Source organism: Chelonia mydas, chromosome 25 (genome assembly GCF_015237465.2).
Source record: "Chelonia mydas isolate rCheMyd1 chromosome 25, rCheMyd1.pri.v2, whole genome shotgun sequence".
Classification (NCBI taxonomy): Eukaryota; Metazoa; Chordata; order Testudines; family Cheloniidae; genus Chelonia; species Chelonia mydas.
In genome coordinates this window covers 4,786,196-4,807,066 of record NC_057858.1, presented here as the reverse complement: position 1 = coordinate 4,807,066, position 20,871 = coordinate 4,786,196, and the positions used below count along the sequence as shown (strand labels likewise).

The window sequence follows — 20,871 nt, the reverse complement described above, 5'->3', positions numbered from 1 at the left end:
CTTCAAGGGCCGAGATAGCCAGAAAGGGGCTGCCCCATTGGAGGAGACTGATCGGAGCAAAGAGGGGTCCCTGGGACCCATTTCCCCCCTGCCCCGCCAGCGACAATCAGGAGTAACTCGGGTGCTGTCGTTGCGTTGCCCATGGAGGAAACAATCTCAGGGCGGCGCCACCTGCTCGCTGCCATGTCTCCCCAACCCCCATGGTGTTGCCCTCCGCCCCCAGGTTCCTCGGCAGCCGGGGAAGGGCCGCAGGGCAGGGGCAGACACAGAGTGCTCCGTGGTTAAGCAGGCTCATTCCCCGCAGTGAGAGACCCCGAGGGGAAGATCCGGCTCTACACGAAGGGGGCGGACGTGGTGATCCTAGAGAGGCTGCATGAAGATGGGCCTACCAGGGCTTTCACCCAGCTGGCACTGGATGTGAGTGCGGGACCAGCCCTAGAAGGGGTGGGCTTACGGCTGCTAGTGCTCTCTCTCTTTCCCTGCGGCCCGGGTGTGATCTCACTCTCGCTGTCTCCCTAGCTCCATGTGATGTGATTCAGCCTAATGTCTCAACCGCGCATGGTATGAGGGCCCCAAAGCTGCCAGTGCGATCGAGGCCTAGAAGCCTCTGCCAGTTTGCTCCTGCTTCCCCAGAGCTGGCTCCTGGCTCCCCCAGTGCGTCCACTTCCAGGGGTGACAGGTGCAGTTACCCTGGAACTCTGACAGCAGCATCACCAATTCTTGTGACTTTATGGCTGCTCTCTTGGTATTTGGTGTTTTCCCAGCTCCTGGAGTCATGTGATTAGCCGAGACACTCAGAGGCGGATTAAGCTTTTGTGGGGCCCTGGGCCAGAGCAAGTGGGGGCCCCTCCCCAACTCTTCTGCCTGCAGTCCCCCCTCCCCACGCTTGTGCTGGGGAAATGGGGTCGGGGTGTGGGGGCTTGCCCCATCCCCGTGCCCGGCACTCCTGCTGGGAGTTGGGTCTGCACGTGGGGCCTTCCCTGGCTCTGCCTGGCTGGCACTCCTGCTGGGGAGCAGGGTCGGGGCACAGGGGCTTCCCCTGGTCCCCGGCAAGAGCGCCAGGTGGGTGGAGCGGGGCAAGTCCCTGTGTGCTGACCTCGCTTCCTGGCAGGAGTGCCAGGAAGAGCGGGTCGGGGCATGGGGGTGCCCATATTTCTGGGCCCCCCCAAGTGGCCAGGGCCCCTGGTCATGGGCCCTGTTGGCCCAGTGGCTAATCTGCCACTGGAGAAGCTCCGCTTTCATTTAAAAAAGAAGAAGTTTTTCCAGTCTTCCTGGTTGCGGGGCCCTGAAGGCTCAGACCAAGAAGGCGCATGAAAGAGAACCCCAGAGTTATTGGTTAAAAAAATCTCATGACTTCGGAGCCACGCTCGTGATTTTCTGGGGCCTGACTCAGGCCGTTCGGACGCCGGTGGGGTCAGAAGGGTCCTTCAGCACGGACCTCTGGAGCATCCTGTTGTACAGTAACTCCTCACTTAACGTTGTAGTTTTGTTCCTGAAAAATGCAACTGTAACCCTTCTGCCCATCAGAGTTGGCAGCAACAATGGCCGGGTTCAGTATCTAGGGGTTCCATTCCAATAACACAATGCAAAACCGGCTCGAGCCCCCACCCAGTGGCCTGGGACAAATATATACCACCCCCGCTGGGCGCCTCCAAGAGGCAATACTTCCCCTCTTGCAAGCACAGAGTCTGAGTGTAGCAAAAAGCCTTTTAATAACAGAGATAAACAATGTGGCATTATGTTGGGGAAACACCACGAACAGGATTAATAACACAACCCATGAGCAAAAACCCACCCCAAGCAACTTGGGGCATATCCTTTCCCTTGGGTTCTTGAGTCCAGCAACCCGAAATCACCCAAAGTCCCAAGGCCCAGAAGTCTCTGTCCCTGGTCAGGGCAGCCCCAGAGTTCGAAAGTTCATCTGCAGAGTTTTACCTCCCAACCTGGGTGGAGATGGGAAGGAGAGGGGAAAAGAGGTAAGAGGCACCTTACATGATCTGAAGCTGACTGCCCCACAGCTCCACAGGGCTTCGCTCCACTCCACCAGCCAGTCCACAAACTGCTCCCCTCAGCGTTCCACAAGCAGCCCCCACCGTCCCTTGAACTGCTCCACTAGCCAGACCATGAACGGCTCCGCTCCGCTCCCCACAAGCAGCTCCTGCTGTCCCACGAACTGCTCCACCAGCCAGTCCACAAGCCGCTCCAGCCGTCCCGCAAACGGCTCCACAATATATCATCAGGCTCCCCCACTACTTAACACAACACTCAGTGATTTCAGCTCTTAGTCAGTTTTTAGCTCTTTTGTGATTTCAGCTTGTAGTAGGGGAGCCTGAGTGCTGGTGCACCATTAGCCCAAAGTGAATTCAGCTCAGCAGCCTGTAACTAGACTCCCAATAGAATCAACATGAGCTCTGATATCCCACAGTGGAGAGAGGAGGCAGTACAATTAGCATGTAAAGCCCTCACCAGGGGCCCATACCACCAAGTATAAATACCTGTCCCCAACCTCTCTCAATTCACAGAGTTTTGGAACCCATGACCCTTGCCTAGCGAGTGCTACTTAGTTGATGGCGAGTCCCTCCATCATAACAAAAGGCCAAGTACAGTTCCAAGCACAGTTCCCATAATCAGGGTAATAACAATTTATTCTTCCCGCCCCAATAACAGAGACACTGGGGATCCCACAACAGCCAAAGTGACCATTTGGGCAGCTATGGCCTCATTCTAGGTGGGGTGGGTGTGCCTATGCAAATGAGATCAGCCCCTGAAGTTCTTTTCCACAACTTGCCACACCTCACCACCAGATGTCAGGGTGGAGCTCATCCTGACTCTGCTTACACAACTTTAAGTGAAAAGATGTTAAACAAATCCAGTTTTCCCATAAGATTTAATGTAAATGCAAGGGGTTAGGTTCCAAGGAAATTTTTGGGGGCCAGACAAAAGGCATTATAGACTGTACTGTGGTTGGGAAGTGCCCCGGCTTACCTCACGCAGGCACAGCCTGCTGCAGGCAAGGACGCTAGGAAGCACCTTCGCAGCAGCAGTGGCAGCTTACCTGGAGAAGAACAGGGGCTGACTTTGCTGGGGGATGCTCCAGACCCGCCTCTTCCCGTCTCCACTCCACTCCAGGCCCACCTCTTCCCACCCCCACTCCACCTCCTCTCCGGAGCACGCCGCATCCTCGCTCCTTCCCGCCCCCAGAAAGTCCTAAGCGCCACCAAACAGCTGTTTGGCGGCACTTAGGGCTTTCTGGGAGGGAGGGGGAGGAGCGGAGATGCGGCGCTTCCCTGCTCCTCTCCCTCCCTCCCAGCACTTCGCGCTTAGGACTTTCTGGAAGGGGGAGGGAGCGGGAGCAGCGGAGATGCAGCGCTGGGAAGCTGGGGGAAGCGCTGGGAGGGAGGGGGAGGAGGCAGAGAAGAGGAACTTGTGCAGGGCTCCCTTGTAAAGTCGCTGCTCTTCCACAAAATCTTACAAGCAGTGGACCGAGCAGGCAGCCAAAGGACATTATAAGGGAGCATTGCACAACTCTAAACGAGCATGTTCCCTAATTGACGAAACTTTGAAACAACGTGAAGCGGGAGGACGCTAAGTGAGGAGTTACTGTACCTGAGCCGCCTCCTAGAGGTCTGAGCGCTGCAGCTGGCAGTGGTGATGTGGTGGCAGCCATGTGACGGCCACCGTCGCCTGGTTAACGCTGATCTAGCTGCAGTGTAACTGACCTGCCTGCTGTATTCCCGTCTGTCCCCTCTGCAGAGCTTCGCAGAGGAGACCCTGAGGACCTTGTGCCTGGCCAGCAAGGAGGTGAAGGAGGAGGACTACATTGAGTGGAGCAAGAAGCACCATGAGGCCAGTGTCCTGCTGCAGAATCGTGCCCAAGAGCTGGATAAGGTGTACGAGGAGATGGAGCAGGATCTCCAGGTAGGATCAGGCTCTCCGAGGGCCGAGATCTCAGTGGGGGCCTGGTAGGGGAGGGAGGAGGCAGGATCCGGGGCTGGCTTGGCGTGGCTGTTGCAGAGTCTTACCCCAGGTGTGACTCCACGGGTCTTGATGGTGCCACAGTTTGCCAGCGTAGGGCTTAGGGAGAAAGGCCTCCCCTGCTCGATGCTGACCTGCAGGGCCTACCTGGAGGAGGGAGAGGGACGCTTGGTCTCCATGGCCCTCTGCCCACAGCAAGGCCAGTCATCATGGCTGTTTTTTGTAACGTTGGGCATCTGCCCCCTGGAGACTGGGCTGAGAATCCACCAACTCATTTCATGTAGGGGCCACCAAACAGCCATCAGCTGGGAATGGCTTTTGGTCAGTCCCCACCTGGGCTGGAGTCTGCAGGACGCGGCAAGGAGAATTGTGATGGAGAGATCATTTCTGGGTGGGTGGGTAGACCAGGGAGCAAGCCCCACCCCTGGATCCTGGTCCCCTTCCCATCCTGCTCCACCTCACGCCATCCTGCATGCACAGATCATTAAACCCTCCTGCGGTCCTCCTTCTCCAGCTCCTCGGAGCCACGGCCATTGAGGATAAGTTGCAAGATGGGGTCCCCGAGACCATCCAGCTGCTAAAAAAGGGGAACATTAAAGTGTGGGTGCTGACTGGAGATAAACAAGGTACGAGCCACATGGAACCTCAAAGCCGGACTAGAACCCCCTGTTCTTGCCTGGGGCAGGATCCTCCCCCACAAGGGCCCCCACTTCCCTGAATTTCTTCTGCGTTGCTGGTGTCTTTCTGGGACAGTGACATGTAGCACTTTCCATGGGTATCTCTCATTATACAGAGAGGGAAACTGAGGCAGAGGGAGCAACCTGCCTAAGGTCACTCAGCAAGAGCAGGACTAGAACCTATGTCTCCTGCTGCCCATGCAAACGGCAGCTGCTCAGCCATGCTGGGAGTGGCATAGCAAGTGCTAGGAGTGTGAGTGGGGGCAGTGCTGGGGTATTCCCCTGCTGCTGGGGGGCCCCTGTTGTAGCCGCAGCTTGGTGACTTGTGCGTTTCAGAGACAGCGGTGAACATCGGCTTCGCCTGCCGGCTGCTCTCGGACGACATGCAGATCCTGGAGGAGAAGGAGATCTGGTGAGTGGGTTCCCGGCCCCTCCCAAGGCCTGTCTCGTGGAGCGGCAGGCGGGAGATGAAGCGCTCACTGTGGGATAGGAGCCACACTCAGAGCCATGCTAGAGCATCTGCAGCCTCTGTCTTGTTATTGCAACCCTGGGCTCCTCCCAGCCCCCCCGCCCCCCCCCCCCCAAGCTTTGCCAGTGCCCCTCAGTCCTGACCCGCAGCCCCCTGCTAGCCCAGCCCTGGGCTCCCTGCCAACTCCAGAGCTCTGACAATATCCCTCAGCACCCTGCTAGCCCAGCACTGGGGTCCCCCCCACCCCACTCCACAGCTCTGCTAATGCCCCTCACTCCCCCCCGCCTTGGCCCTCTGCTATCCCAGCACTGGGGTCCACCCCACTCCACAGCTCTGCGATGCCCCTCACTCTCAGCTTGCAGCCCCCCTGGAGACTAAAGCCCACTATTCTCCTGCAGAACATGAGCAGGAAAAGCAGCCACAGGGCTCCTACCCCATGAGCCCACATAACGCCCAGCCACCCCTTCCCCAGGGGCTAGGAGTTCCGTCTGCACGGCCTGTTCGGGGCAGGGCTGCGTGCCAGGCAGGGGGCTGATTCTGGAGAAGGGGGCATCGTGCCGACTAGGAACTGCAGCCATCGCCTGCCTTCCCACGGGGGAGCACTTCAGACGCGGACGTCTGCCCTGGTTTGGGAAGGTGAATTCCCCGCTCGGGGAGATGGACCCCGGCTGGCTCCGATGGCGCCCTTGTGCGAAGCATAGAGGTGTCGCTGCAGTGGTGGGAGGGGCTCGCTGGCCAAGTACAATCCGGTCCCTGGGTAATGCTTGGGGTGGCTGGTCTCACCTGCAGCTCGGACCACCCTGGCTGCCAGGTTACAGTCACAGCTAGTGTGGGTGTAGACGTGGAAGGTTCAGCAGCCTATGCCCAGAGCTGCCCAGCCTCCCCCGGGTGGCCCCCTGGCTCGCCTTGGCTTTGACCCCACGTTCCATCCCCTCCCTGCCCCTTTCTTGCACAGTGAGATGCTGGAAGCCTGTTGGGTGAGCACCAACAACCTGGGCAGCAGTGAGGAAGCCCTGTGCAGGTTCCAGCAGTGCTCGGGGGGCTTGCACCAGGGGAAGACGGCCTTAGTCGTCACCGGAGACTTCCTGGTAGGTGATGCTTCGCCGCTCCCTCCCCTTCGCTGTGCAGTGCCAGATGGACCGTAGTTATCTCACTGGAGTCCAGCAGGGAGGAAAGCAGGGGGTAAAAACAGCTTAAGCGAAGCCTGGGGGAGATCGAACCCAGGAACCCAACCCCAAGTGCCCTGCGTGGATTCTGGGGTGGAGCCCATGGCGAACGCAAGGTTATTGCTTAATTTGTGCAAATCCTCCCCGTCCTGAATGATCCCAGGATCACCCCACCTGCCACTGGAATGCAGCTCCCTCTGGGGCGCAACACAGCAGCTGTTTAGCAACGCACAGCAATGCCAGCCAACAGTTTAGGGCTGGAAGTGAAGATGGGTCTGGCCCCACCGGGCCCTGCAGGGGGAATGGAAGGAAGCCGAATGTAGTTATGTTTACCAAACATTTATATGACGGTAGCACCAGGCGGTTCCAATCAGGCTCAGCATTGTGCTGGTGATGCTCCGAACACACAAGAAGGCATGGCTCCTGGCCCTGCCCTGAAGAGTTCACGCTTTAAGAAGAGCGGAGGGGTGGGGATGAGGAAGAGGGAGGCCAATCTAACTTATGCTTATAGACACTAGCGATTAAAAAAACTAGATAAATAAAGGTTTCAGAGTAGCAGCCGTGTTAGTCTGTATCCGCAAAAAGAAAAGGAGTACTTGTGACACCTTAGAGACTAACAAACTTCACAAAAGCTTATGCTCAGATAAATTGGTTAGTCTCTAAGGTGCCACAAGTCCTCCTTTTCTTTTTGTAAATAAATAACGTAAGTGTCCAGCAGCCCCTCCAACCACCGGTCCCTGGCAGATTTTTCCTCGGCAGCAGAGGAGAGGGGGTCTTGAAGAGACATTTAAAGGAGATGCTGGCAGTGGCTTGTGGATTGGACACTTTGTGCTTCCTATCGTGCCTCCAGTCTGAGGGTCTCAAAATGCTTGGTGAATGAGGGGGAGAATTTGCAAAGTGCCCAAGGGGTTTAGAAGCACAGATCCCATTGTACATTGGTGGGCCTCACGTTGCTAAATTGTGGGGGCACTTTGGAAAATCTAGCCCTTCTGCTTTATGGTGGGCAATTCTTACCCTGTTTTAGAGGGGGAAACTGAGGCACGGAAGTGACTCTCCGGAGGTTGCGGAAAGACTTGGTGTCGCAGCTGAGAATAGAACCCAGGAATCCTAACTCTCGGTCCTTAGCCTCATAACCTCATAATCATCCTTCCCTGTCCCCACCAGCCAAGTGGGGTTTGGCTCGAGCACAGGGCTAGCACCCCTTGCTCCTGGGGCGTCGCTGGTCTGAGGCCATCTCATGTGTCTCTGCTCTGTCCTCAGGAGAAAGTCCTGGGCACTGCGGAGAAGGTGAAGAGGAAGGAAGGTTTCTGGGCGTGGCTGGCCTGCTGCAAGGCTCAGACCCAGCCAGTGGCAGACAGCTTGGTGGAGAAGGCTTTTGTAGACCTGGCCACCTGCTGCCAGGCCGTGATCTGCTGCAGGGTCACCCCCAAGCAGAAAGCCCTCGTAGTGCAGCTCGTGAAGAGGCACCGGAGCGCTATCACCCTGGCCATCGGGGACGGAGCCAACGACGTGAACATGATCAAGAGTGAGGCCTCAAGCTGGCGGGTCGGGGATTGTGTGAGCTCAGGGAGCCTTGCATGCTCAGCACGGATACCTCCTCCATGCAGGCTCCTGCCTTCTCCGGCTCCCTGGATAGCAACCCCTCCCACGAGTCATCAGCCGGACTTCACCCTGTAGCCTTCTGCAGCCCAGCACAGGTCACGGTCACTCGAGTTAGAGGGGTGACTCTGTCAGATGGTAACAGTCGTCAGCTGTTCTCCTCTAGTGGCCAAGCCACTTTGCCAGTATGTTACAGCCACAGGCTGAATCCGTGGCCCTCCAGGTGGCCCTGGGGTTCCCCTTTTGTTGCTGATCGGTCCTGAGCTCACCCGCAGGGGCTAGGTCTCAGGGCAGACGCAGGTCAGTCGAAGCAGTCTAACCCAACCCCGCGGGACCTGGGCTGATTTCCCCACCTGGGGACATGTGTATAGTGTTTACCCTGAGGCCCTTCAGCCCTGCCTCTCTCTCTTTCATCCTCTCCAGCGGCTGACATTGGGGTTGGAATCAGCGGGCAGGAGGGGATGCAGGCTGTCCAGTGCAGCGACTACGCCCTGGCCCAGTTCCGCTACCTGCAGCGGCTGCTGCTCGTGCACGGCCGCTGGTCCTACCTGCGCATCTGCAAGTTCCTCCGCTACTTCTTCTACAAGACCTTCGCCGGCATGATGGTGCAGATCTGGTTTGCTTTCTACAGCGGCTTCACGGCCCAGGTCAGGCTGCAGCCCTGGCTGTGCTGGGAGGGTGTGGTCACGTCATGCACCCTCTCTCCCCCTCCTACCCTTTGCCACCCTAGCCAGCCCTTTCCCTCTCCTCACAGGAGGATGGGCTGTCATGCCATGGCTGAGGCTGGCATCACTAGCACCTGCGAGGGGGTGGACGCGTATCCTTTGTCTCTGTCCTGGTAATGTGCCCCTTTCTGCGCTGCCCAGCTTGGCTGTAACAGGGCACTTGGCTTTGTTGCTTTACTACTCTGCTGCCGGTACGGAAAAGTGACCCCGGACAGTTTCTGGAGTGGGCTAAATGTTAGACCTGGAAGGCAGCTGACTGAGCATCCAGCAAAGGTACCCACGGGCAACATCTCAGCCGTGAAAATTCCCCTCGGGGTGAAAGCCTCCCTGAATCCATTCCAGGTGGGCACAGAAATCCAGGCCAGGTTGTGCCCAGGGTTCCATGTGGCCCTGGAGTTTCTACAGCATTCAGCATCTGCTACAGAATTGTCCACTAGGAATCTCTGCTTCTGCTGGAAAACAATAAGGCCGAAGTTTACAAAATGACTCCTGATCTTTGGGTGCCCAGGTTGGGATGCTGCAGAGGGTCCTGATTTTCAGCAAGTGCTGGGCACCCGCCCTCTGGAAATCAGGCCCCTTTGAGGGGTCTCAGGTTGGGCCCCCAAAACCACTAGTCCCTTTAAAAACCTTGAGCTAAATTTCTAGCTCTTATGGTCATGAAGAAAACCTCCCAAACATGAACAAAGGGCCCATTGATGCAGTGAGGCCCGCAGGGAGTCTGAAACAATAGCTCTGAGAAGTGAGAGCTGCCCCATTCAGCTCAACGGGTGTGTTATCTCTGAAACCTAGTGATGACCATTTACGTACCAACATTCTTAATCCTGATCCAGCTAAAGTGCTAATCCCACAAAGCCAAACGACGTCTCACGCCTTCCCAGAGGTCAAACCCGCCGTCTCCCCCACTGACAACTTCTACCAACCACTTCTGCCTTTGAGTCCAGCGTGCTGCGGCAAATTGAAAATTAAACGTTTAGGAGCAGGATAAAGGAAATGGAGACCAGTCTCAGATCATACAACCCTGGGGCCTCTGGCCGCACTGTCTCGTCAATTTCATAGTTAATCCTTCATTTTTTAAATGTGTCAGAAGCTAGTGCACAACCTCCATTCTGCTACAGATTCGCAGGCACTTTGGGTTTGATCCAGAGTCCACTGGGACTTGGTGCTGATTGCAGTGAACACTGGATCAGACTCTTTTAGATCCCTCTGGCTGTGGGGCCCATGAGACTCCTCTTACGTCCCTCTTGTCTGGGTTTGTGCTGATTGCTTTCTCCCATCTCTCCCCCTTTAGCCTTTGTATGAGGGCTGGTTCCTTGCACTGTACAATGTGTTCTACACCGCCTACCCCGTGCTCTCCATGGGACTGATGGAACAGGTAACGTTTTCCATCTTGCTGCATGCTGCCAGGGACAGCCCTGCAGCCGGGCTGTGGGGTGGGGGTCCTTGGTTCATTCCACCCATTCTTTGGATCGAATACGTGTGTTTGCCATTGCGTAGCGCAGATTGTGAGCAGGATGCTCAGCTGCGGTAAATCAGTGTCTCTGGGGCTGACTTCAGTGGGTCTGCATCGTGTGGGGATCTGCCTGCCCACACTTGACTGTGTTCAGTCCCATTAAATACCCCTGCAGTTTTGCACATTATGCATGCTAGCCCTCTGCCCTGCCTATCCAGCCACAATGGCCTCTGCGTGTGTATCCCAGAGAGGCCAGCTCAGCTCCCAGCAGCAGTGCACTCTGGGATTGGCATCGTAAGATATCCCGGGAACACCAGGGGAATCATGGGATCAAGCTCCCATAATCCCTCCTTTCCTGGGAATCGGCTGTAGTTCCCCAGTGTGTATCTCACAGGAAGGTGCAGGGGTGACCCTCGCTGTCTCTGGTTTAAATAGCAAACGCTGGTTGCAATGTTACTCTTGTTTTAAATGTTTACACTTCTTTCCACCACGGATGGATTAGTCCCTGCTAAAGGTGACCTGCAAAGGACGTGGCTGATGCTGGCTTAGTGCCCTTACCTGGCTTACAAACAAAGACTGAAATGTTTTTGATTTTTTTTCCTAATTTTTTTTCCTGAAATTTCCAAAAATTTCCAAAAATTTTTTGTTTTTACGTTCTGACAGTACCCGGTTCACAGTGATGCCCATGGCGCCAGGCCTACATGCAGAAGGGGCCCCACCCCCCTGCTCCATCCTGAGGCCCCATCCTCTCTTGGCCTCTTTCCCCTGAGGCCCCGCCCACACTCTGCCCCAAGGCCCTGCCCCCTCATGGCCTCTTCCCCCTGAGGCCCTGCCCACCCCTCTGTTCCTCTCTGTCCCTCCCCCCTTTGCGAGCGGCAGGCGGGGCCTTGGGGGAAGAGGCCGAGCAGGGAAGGGGCCTCTGGGCAGGCAGAGTGGGAGGGTGGGGCCACCGGCCGGACGCTGGGGGATTAATCCGGCCCTATATTCCGATGTCAGGTCTTGCCTCCCCTGTTTTTCCTGAGAAGCTCTGCAGCTGCCTGAGAAGCTAGCCGGGCACGACAGGGCAAGAGCTGAGGAAACGGACCCTGGGTGATTAGGGAAGGGAATTTCGGTCAGAAGGAGGGATTTCCAGAAGCCCTCAGTGCCATCCTAAATCCATGCTCACTGACATCAATGGGAGTCTGAAAATCGCACCTGGACTGAGTAACACGCTTTGCTTTTGGTTGATACTCTCTTTAACTCAAACACCTAACCAGCTGTTGGGAGGAAAGCGCTCTATGGTAAAGATTCAGCACTTCCTGCACCTTCAGTTAAGGGCCAAGAAAACTCCCCATCCCCATTTCTTGGTCTTCCTATGAGACCACCAGAAAAAGCAGAAATTTCCTAAAGTAAACAGCCAGGCAGAAACCCCCCACCTTGTTTTGAAAAGCACCTTTCAAGTCTCCTGACTGGCAATCTTAGAGAAGCAAAGCAGGGCACAAACTCAGATCTTTCCCTTTGCGGGTCACTTTTGAGGAGGACACAGTCAACCTGGTTATGGACCCTCCAAGGAGGGGTCAGCCCTTTGCAGCATCGCTGGCTCGGTCTTTCCATCTTTCTTTCCTCCAAGATGCTCCATGGGACTTAGAATCTCAGAAAGGTCGGGCTGGAAGGGACCTTGAGAGGTCATCTAGTCCACCCCACTGTGCTGAGGCAGGGCCCAGTCTACCTTCAGGCCTGGCTGTGTCCCTCTTAAGTGTCCTTGATCAGATTGTGCATGGTACTTCCATGCCTCTGAACCTCTCCCCACTAGGAAATGGTAGCAAGGGCTCATGCCACCCCGTTTGTGAGCGGGGGCTGCGCTCCATCTCCCCTGTGCCTCTCAGCCTGCTTCTCCTCCGTCTGCTGGGGTCTGGGATCTAGGCCTCAGCATTTTGAGCTCTTAGCTGTGTATGAAGGCCACACACAGAGACTGCACATGTGTCCCTGGTGCTGCAGTACCGCAGACTCTCATGTCCTTCCTCCGGCACATGTGGGTAGATGGCTGGCTCCCCCACTGGCCCCTCCTTTATATCTCCTCCCCCCTCTACCAAGCTCATGTGGGTGGGCTCCTCCTCACCCCAGGCTCATCACGCATGCGTGTAACGTGGCTGGGAGGGTGACCTCATTAATGTGGGTGGCATCTGCATGTCAGAGACCCCCATCTCCCTTTCTTCTGGCTGCTCGGCAGGACGTGAGCGCGGAGAAGAGCCTGAAATTCCCCGAACTCTACAAAGTGGGCCAGAGAGACGAGCTCTTCAACTACCGGGTCTTCTGCGTGACCCTCCTTCACGGCACCGTCACTTCCTTGGGGAGCTTCTTCATTGCCCTGTGGGCCTTCGAAGACAGGGTCGGCAGCAGGGTTGTCGGCGATTACCAGTCCTTCGCCATAACAGTGGCCACCTCGGCCTTCCTGTCTGTCCTTGCTGAGGTGAGCCATGGGCTCCCCTGCCCCATCTCAGAGGAAGGAGCCGGGGGTGGTGGGGGCACCCTCCAGGACAAATGTAGCAGGGCAGAAGCGGATAAACTGCGCCTCATTTGGAGCAGCATCTCAGCAGATGTAGGACCTTGAGCAGCACCATGTGGGCTACTGTTGAGGTTGTTGGCCTAAAAAGCACCCCAAGTTTCCAGGCCTTGACACACGGGGACCAAACAGGTGTCGTTCCACCAGAGTCAAGGGCTGAAGCTGGCCTGGTCGGTTCTAACCATCTGTGGCTGGAAGGGTTCCCTGGAGACAGCCACTGGCCACCTGGGGGGAGGCGCAGCAGTCTGAAGGGAGATTGGCTCGGCTTGGCATGAGCCGTCACGGGGGGCTGGTGCGAGTTGGGGAAGGGGCTGGTGCTGGCGAGGAAGAAGAGGCTGTTTTGCAGCCATGAGGCGCCGGGTTAGGAAGCTGCTTTGTACAGCTGTTCGGAACCCAGAATTCTGGGCAAACGGTTCATTCTGGATCGGAGCGAAACACCAGCATTTCCCCTGGAATAAAAACCGGGAGAACATTTCTAGTCAGGGCCAGCGAAACGTTTCGTTCCAGTAACGGTCCAATGCTTGGGGTTGAGAAGGTACAGACGTGTCATTTCCACGTTACTGGTTATCGCTCGTTTCAACTCTAGTATATTAAATATAGGAACTTAGGGAGGGACTGTCTGTGGATTGATTCCAGGCCATGCTGTTGCAGGAAGCCCAGCAAATAACCCCATTCACAAACATCGCCAGCTCCGGATGTTTGCCCCCTCTGCTCCTCTTAAAAGGCGGTTCCAGAACCTCCCTCTGACGGCTGGAAGCCTTCTCATTTCCAGCCTCAATGCATCCGAGTCCATAGACACGTCTAATGTTAAATGTAAAACTAGCGCTGAACTTTTCATGTACTCTAAAAGTAAAACTGAAGTGAGGAAGTTGAACCGTTGTGACCGTGGCAAAGGGAGATGTTTCAGCGTTATTGAAATGAAACGAGAAGGTCAAAACGATCCCATTAGTCTTTTCCCGTAGAAAGTGTCACTGAAATGACCACGTCCCTGTGGGACGTTTTGATTTTGGTGAAATGGCGTTCCCTGGAGGGAAGCTCCTCTGTCGAAAACATTTTCAACCCCTTTGAGCCTCCCAGACTAGGAGATCATCATAGAATATCAGGATTGGAAGGGCCCTCAGGGGGTCATCTTGTCCAACCCCCTGCTCAAAGCAGGACCAATCCCCAATTTTTCCCCCAATTCCCTAAATGGCCCCCTCAAGGATTGAACTCACAACCCTGGGTTTAGCAGGCCAATGCTCAAACCACTGAGCTATCCCTCCCCACATGAGATGAGCCAGATGAGCCTGCGTTCCGTTAGGGGAAGTGCTGGAGATCTCCCCTGTTGGTTACACCCCTGCCAGGGGGTGACACCAACACTTCCCAGCCATTGCTAGCCCTGGCCGCACTCTGCTAGCACCAGACAAGCCCCCCTGGCAAGCTCTGTGTTTTTAGGGAACAGCTGCACGGGCCCCGGAGGTGTAATTTCCAACGGCAGGAGCTCTGATTGAGCTAGTGCAGCAGGTGGCGCTGCGGGTGGCAGGAAGGGGTGACCGCCCCAGGACGAACCCCGCTGAGATGCTAGGCGTGTCCTCGGGGCGGCTTTCCCCTCCTGCTACCCCTGCGGCTGCCCTAGCGTTTTTATGCACTAGGTCGCTCCAGGCTACCCCGGGCATGTCTGCCTGAGCTGCATCTCTGATGTAGACCCGCCCTCAGCCTTTTCCAGAGTGGGTCTAATCGGCACGGAGGGAGGTTTTCCAAAGAGCGAATTGGATTTGGGTGCCCCCTTGCATTGACCATTAGAGCCCATCCTTGCTACCACCAACCGGACTGGCCCACGTGGCAGCAGTGACTTTCCTCAGCGCTCAGCCATGGCCTAACTGCTCCCCTGGCAATCAGCAGGAGAGTTAACGGGCCAAGAATTAGGCCAGTGCCAAGCGCTGGGGCCAGTCCCACTTGCTGTGTCAAAGGCCTGGGAGAACTCTCCTAGGTTGAAGGCTATGCGATCAGCTCTGGGGAGTGGAGGCTGCCGGTTCCTGGACTCAATCCCAGAGCTGGCTGCAGAGTCTAAAGGGTTAATGGGCTGCCAGTTCTGCTTCTTCCTGGACAGATCATCATGGACATTAAGTTCTGGACCATTCTGTCCTTCCTGACCGTCGCAGGCAGCCTGCTGTTCTTCTGCCTCTTCTCCTTCCTCACTCAAAATTTCATGGTCTTCAGAGAAGCCCCTACCATCTTCCGCTTTCCAGGTAAGGCACCCCCAGGGACCCCATGGTGGAGGGACTCGCATCTGGGGTCGCTCCCTCTCCCCACTCCCGTCCCATTTATGCTGAGCCCTCCTCTCTCGCCCCCTGCTCAGCGGTGTCAGAAGCAGGAAGTCGGGCCCAGGCCGACCCCTCCACATCCTGGGGGTGTCGTGAGTGTTTGGAGATGCCAGTCCTCTCTCCCCGGCGGATCTGAGTCATGATCCCATTGGCCTTGGGCAGAGCCCTAAATCCATGACTGATCCATTCCTGCTGTATCCCTGCCTCCGCATGGTCCGGTGGGCTGTGCTGGGAGAGCGGCGTACTGATGCCGTGTGAGCTGGGATGATGCACTGGACGCTGCAGTTGCCTCAGGGTGCGGTCTCAGACCCTCTATCCCCGCCAACCGGGCCCTGGAGATAGGTAGAGTCATTATGGTCTTTCCCATCTCCTGTGCGACTCACCCTGGCCTGCGTCCTATTGACAGATGCCTCCCAGAACGCCCTGACCGATCCGTATGTCCTGTCCGTCGTCCTGCTGTGTGTGGTGGTGAACACCGTCCCCTCCCTCACCATCCGCTTGCTCCGTGTTATCACAGGCGCCGGCACCATTCAGCATGTAAGTGTGGCTATTCAGGCATCTTTGAAGGCCCTTCCCTCGCAATCCAGGCCCTGGGCTATTCTTGAAGGGTCCATTGCCACGCTGAGCAGGCACGTCTCTAGCCTGGGTGTGGCTGGATTTATTAAAGGGATTGGCCGTTGCCGTACGTGCTGGGGTAAGGACAATCCGCTTTCATGCTTCAGGGCACCAGATGATCACCTTGGTGGTCAGGAAGAAATGAGCCAACCCACCACTGGCACAGCAAGATACATTGATACAGGCTCCCCTGAAGTGTCAGATACTGGCCATGATTGGAGCCCTGATGCTGGGCTGGAGTCTGATCTCGTTCGACATGTCCTACGGCATCTATGAAAGGGCCCTTTGGTTTTCTGTATAGCCAGTGTGATGCCATCCCGTCCTTGGCAACAAGATCCTGTATGTTCATTGGAGTTGAAATCTCCTGGCCTTTTCTCATTGCATTGTGGTGGGAATGGCCAAGCATTACCCGTTCACCCCCATTGTGCCTGGGGGAGCAGGAATATACATTGCCAGCACCCCCTGCTTTCCCCTCCTAGCTGGGGGTACGTCTGATGGCTCCCCGCTGGCCTAGCAGCAAAGCCAGCTGAATCGGTGCCCCCCTCAGGCTCTGGGCTGAGCAGCGCTAGCGGGAGGCTGCCTTCCCCTGGTTCTGCTCGCTGGCGGGGTGGGAGGGAGCCAGCCTGCACTGCAGGGGACCTGCTCTGCCCATGTGACAGATGGGAACCTGAGAGCTGAAGACACTTGTCCCAGGCCAGACAGGGAGGCTGGGGCAGACCCCAGATCTCTCAGGCTGGTGCTTTCACCCCTGGGCCAAGCTGCCTCTCTCAGCCCAAGTGTTCTTTCCCTTTGGTGGTGGTGACGTTTCTCTCCTTGGCCCCCCCTGCAGAAGATTCGCTTCAGGGACACGCGGGTGGCGGAGAGCACCGTGGAGCTGAAGTCGCACTTCCGCAGGGGCTCCTTGCAGCGGCGCTCCAGCTATGCCTTCTCCCACAAGGAGGGCTACGCCGACCTCATTACCAGGGGCGCCAGCCTGCGGGCGAAGGACTCCAGGAACCGAGGCCCGGTGAATGCCAGCAGCTACCAGAGCATCCTGCTGCCCACCAGGGAGGGCGCCACCCCCAGCGTAGCTTCAGGCCCCAGTGTTTTCCTAAAGGAATACAATTAAAGGGATTTTAAGTTTCACACTGCTTTTGGACTTGGGAGACTGCTTCCCAGCTGGGTCTGGAGGCTGCGGACCATGAGTGCTAGCCAGGCACTGAACTAGCTGCATGGCTCCTTTAAGGGTAATTTTTTCTATTTTTTGACTGCCAGAGAAGTACTCCTTTGCCAGCCTTTCTGAAGAGCAACAGTGACACCTGGTGGCCACTAGTGTTATTTGCAGGCATGAATTGTCTGTGGGATCCTCATTGCTGTTCCAGGATATGGTTAACCCGTCATGCCAGCTGCTGTGTCAGGGAGGAATAAGGGTCTCTGGGAAGGAAGATTAGCCACACTGATGTATCAGGCAAGGACTATTCATGCTCTGACCAACTCAGTCTTTCATACACTGAGCTCAGACTCTCTTAACTTGGCAGGAGTACACAGAGCGGAAGGATGGTGGTCTCTTTCTGCCCCAAAGCTCTCACCTCTCGAGCTCACTAAAACAATCTCTGTGTTGTAATGAACTCGCTAGTGCTTGTGTGCGCAGCGGCCCTCTCCTGGATGGACTCAGAATTGCTCCAACTATGGGTCATAGGCCCTATACTGTTAACAGGGATTCTTACTGACCTTAAAAGACCAAGGCCTGTGGCTTTGGAGCAGGAGGATATGGATCTTGTATCTGCTACAGCTGTGAATGTGCAGGCAGCCAGTGCGTGCAGCAGAGTAAGTGTGTGTGCGGGGGGTGTCTGGCCCCAGCTTCTTATGGTATATTCCGTGTTCTGAATTAATAAAGTACCCAGTACAACGGGCGCGCTGGATCTGGCTATTTAATGCCATATGGGTCCTCTTGAAGGGCTGTCTGGGGAAAAGGCCACTGCTATTCTATGGTGCAGTAAAACCCTGGTGGGTCACAGAGAATAAAATACCTGGAGAAGCCCAGGTGGCGGTGCCCAGAACAGCCAGAGAAATACCGGTGGGGCACAGGAAACCCAGCCCACCGGTGCACCAGGTCTGGCAGAGGCAGAAAAGAATGGAGGAGGCTGGGGGTGAAACCGCTTGCAGGTTTATGACTCCCCTCTCCTCTGTTTGCATCCCTCCCCCATACACCCCTTGGTACCGGGATTGGTAGCAGGCTAGAGCCAGGACCCTTTAAAGATGCTGTCAGGGGTATTGTCTCTGGACCCAAAGGCCCGGGTGCTGCTGCTCACCAGCCGAAGGATTAGACCATTTCCATGTTCTGAGTCTGACGCAAGGCCTGGATCTGGCACAAGGCCTGTCTGGGTGTCACTGAGACGTCATGTGGGGTGGATCCTTTCGCAGCGTCGGGGCCTGATCTGACATTTCCCTGCTGAGGTGCCAAGCGGATGAGACTCCATTGTGCTCTTCTGCAGCTGCATCAGCTCCTCCGGGCTGATGGAGGAGCAAAGTCCTCAAACCTGGGCTACTCTTCAGCCTCTCTCGTAAGGCCGGGGCAAGCAGGTGTCCCACGGAACTGGAAGGCAGCAGATTCAAAACCCAACAGTCTGGTGCACAACAGGTGTTTAACCTTTGGAACGCCCCACCCTTGGCTCTCAGTGAGACAAGGAGCCTAGCAGGATAGGTGAGAACACTGATTAAGAGATGAACCTTCCTGTTACCAGGCACAAACTACTACCTACAAACTACTACCAGCTACTAACTGGTGGGGTGAGGAAGAAACTTCCCACAGGGGAGGATTATTTCATAATTGCCCATTAGGGTTGCTCTGTACTGTCCTCTGTGCCATGATGTTGAATTACTTGGCCCCCGGGTCCGATCCGATTTAGCATCTCCCACAGACCTGACCCTGCACTCCTGGCAGTCAACGGGAGCTGGAGCAGGCCCTGAGTTGCTAGCTGCTAGGTGCCCGTTAGCACCCTTGGGAGCGAAGGGTGTAACTGTGAACCTCATGGGGCTGGGCCCTTTGTAATTGTGCTGAGCAGACTGGACTGGACTCATATGCACTCACCCCCCGTCCCCCATCTGTATTCATGTTCCAGCAATATGGCTGCAGTCGCTATGGGGGTGCACTCAGCCTGCACTGGACAGGACAGAGTTAACTCCTCATGGTGGGCTGAGGAAGCCACGCCCCCACATCCCTACTGGGCATGCCCCACGTGAAGTGCTAGTATAAAAGGGAGCAACCCTGGAAAATCCAGGCTGATTGCTGGAGAGGGAGGATGCATGTTGCAAGCTCCACTCTGAAAGCAACTACAGCCCCCAACTGTGGAAGCCAGAGGTGCTGAGACTCTGGCAGATGCCCAGATAGCTGCTGATGCCCCAGGGGATTCATGGCTACTGAGAACAGCACGGGCTGGTGACCGTGAAGACACCCTGACCATGACTGCAGGAGTCATGGAAGGAAGTAGCCCAGGGGAGGGACTAGCCATAGTCCTGAGTGTAGTTGGCATGTTGTGGCTGGATCCCTGCGGACTCAGTGGTGAACTTGCTGCTGTCAGGGCCCTGGTCTGGGACCTGGTGGACCAGGGAGGGCTGGGACCCCCTACCCTGGCTGCCACCCATCCCCTGGATGGTGGCCTGCCACCCCGTTGCCTCTGGCCACTGGGCCTTGTGGCCCTGAGGTAGAGGGCAGCTCGAAGGATGGGGTGCACTCACCCTGCACTGGATGGGGCCCCACACCCTGTCACACTGTCCCTCCCCAGAAGGGTGGGTTGACTCCTGGGTAGGAGATTCCCAGGGAGCTGGGGATCCTGCTCCTCTCCATTCCTAATATTGTGCAGAGATTCATCGGTTGTGAGGCCAGAAGGGAGCCTTTAGCTCAATCCAGTCTGACCACTGCACAATACAGGCCATTAGACTGCACCTCATCCCTCCCTGGAGGGAGGCCAGTAACTGGGGCTGGGCTAAAGCAGCTTCTAGAGAGGCAGCCAGACTGGATCTGAAGACACCAAGAACTGGCAGATCCGCCATGTTCCAGGCGTTGATCACCCCCATGCTCCAAACCTGGGGCTGTATTTCTCCTTGGCAGTGGCCTGGCTGGAGCGCCCAGCCCTGGGCTCGTGTTCTGCTGTTCGGTTTGATTATCTGGGTTACTGCAGAGCGGAGGGGCCCAGCCAAGGATCAGGGCCCTTATATGAGCATGCACTGAAAAGGCGGCCCCTACCACAGAGAGCTGGCAACCCCAGTCTGAGATGAGACCGGGGAGGGAGTCCAGGGTGCCAGCCGGAGGGTCCTGGTCAGCGTGATGAGCAGTGCTTTGTGCTCCCAAGCTGTCCTAGCCATAGGGGGTGCCTTGCAGGCCCTGGGCCCGGAAGAAGCTGGGAGGACAGGGCCGTGTCCTGTGAAGTTTACTTGGATTCTTTCTATGCACCGGGGGCAGCATGGGAGAAAGCTCCCAGGTGCTTGCGGGGTAAACTGACAGCTTGGCCAAGGGGCGCGGGGGGCGGTCAGCATCTCACACGCAGGTGATGGGGAGGCTGACCTTCAAGTGGAAGGCTGGTCCAGTGGTTAGAGCACTAGCCCCCCACTTAGGGGGCCGAGGTCCAATTCCCTGCTCTGCTACTGACTTCCAGTGTGACCTCGGATAGTCACATGGCTTCTCTGTGCCTCCGATCCCGCCTTGGTGGCACGGGGATGATAACCCGTCCCAGCTCACGGGGGAGTGTGGGGATAAATACCCTGGGGGCCAGGTCAGCGTGGGGCGCAGAGCGAGGGCTGGGAAGTGTTTCACTGACGGCCCCATCTCTCGTTTTCGATGGCAATTGGAAGCTCTTTGGGGCAGGGCTGGGCCTAGGGGGCTCCCGACCTGTGACGACCTTGCGGTTCGTTAAATAACAAACCAGTGACGGAGAGGAATGAAGCAAAGCTCAGAGCTTCCGTAGGGTGCAGCTGCACCCCGCCATGGGGTGTTCCCACCCCCAGGGCACATCTCCAAATTCCCCCTCTCTCAACACTGTCCCTTAGGAGGGAGCGTCTCCAAAGCACGATCTTTCGTAAGCGATGCTCCTGGGCGTTGGGCGAGTAACAGTCGGTTTGATGAGATGGGGAAGGGGGAGGGGACGCGTCGCAGGCTACGAGCGACTCGGGTGATCTGGGCAGCGGTGTCAGGTGTGGGTGGAAGGGAGGGTCCCAGCCCTTGGCATGAACCCCCCTCTCCCCGCCCCGAGTCCACGGATGAAGTCGGTGGGAAGGGCCGGCGAAGGAGGCTTCTCTAGCCCTTCTCAGGGTGGGTCTCTTGCTCTGCAGGCCCTTGGTGGAGCAGCCTGGGGAAACCCCCTCCCTGGGCTCT

At 56.7% G+C, this 20,871-nt stretch overlaps 1 protein-coding gene across 3 annotated transcripts in view; it reads left to right on the top strand.

Moving 5' to 3' along the window:
• ATP8B3 (ATPase phospholipid transporting 8B3) overlaps nucleotides 1–17,413 on the top strand; it is a 62,694-nt gene extending 45,281 nt beyond the window's left edge. For all 3 annotated transcript variants that reach the window (XM_037885857.2, XM_043536146.1, XM_043536145.1), the window contains exons 17-28: nucleotides 305–417; nucleotides 3,754–3,918; nucleotides 4,490–4,601; nucleotides 4,989–5,064; nucleotides 6,077–6,209; nucleotides 7,548–7,812; nucleotides 8,310–8,533; nucleotides 9,900–9,983; nucleotides 12,271–12,510; nucleotides 14,693–14,831; nucleotides 15,313–15,443; nucleotides 16,351–17,413. In XM_037885857.2, the coding sequence (XP_037741785.1) occupies nucleotides 305–417; nucleotides 3,754–3,918; nucleotides 4,490–4,601; nucleotides 4,989–5,064; nucleotides 6,077–6,209; nucleotides 7,548–7,812; nucleotides 8,310–8,533; nucleotides 9,900–9,983; nucleotides 12,271–12,510; nucleotides 14,693–14,831; nucleotides 15,313–15,443; nucleotides 16,351–16,629 (1,961 nt within the window). In that variant the 3' untranslated portion in view covers nucleotides 16,630–17,413. The remainder of the gene's footprint in view (nucleotides 1–304; nucleotides 418–3,753; nucleotides 3,919–4,489; nucleotides 4,602–4,988; nucleotides 5,065–6,076; nucleotides 6,210–7,547; nucleotides 7,813–8,309; nucleotides 8,534–9,899; nucleotides 9,984–12,270; nucleotides 12,511–14,692; nucleotides 14,832–15,312; nucleotides 15,444–16,350) is intronic.
• Nucleotides 17,414–20,871: the final 3,458 nt, after the last annotated feature.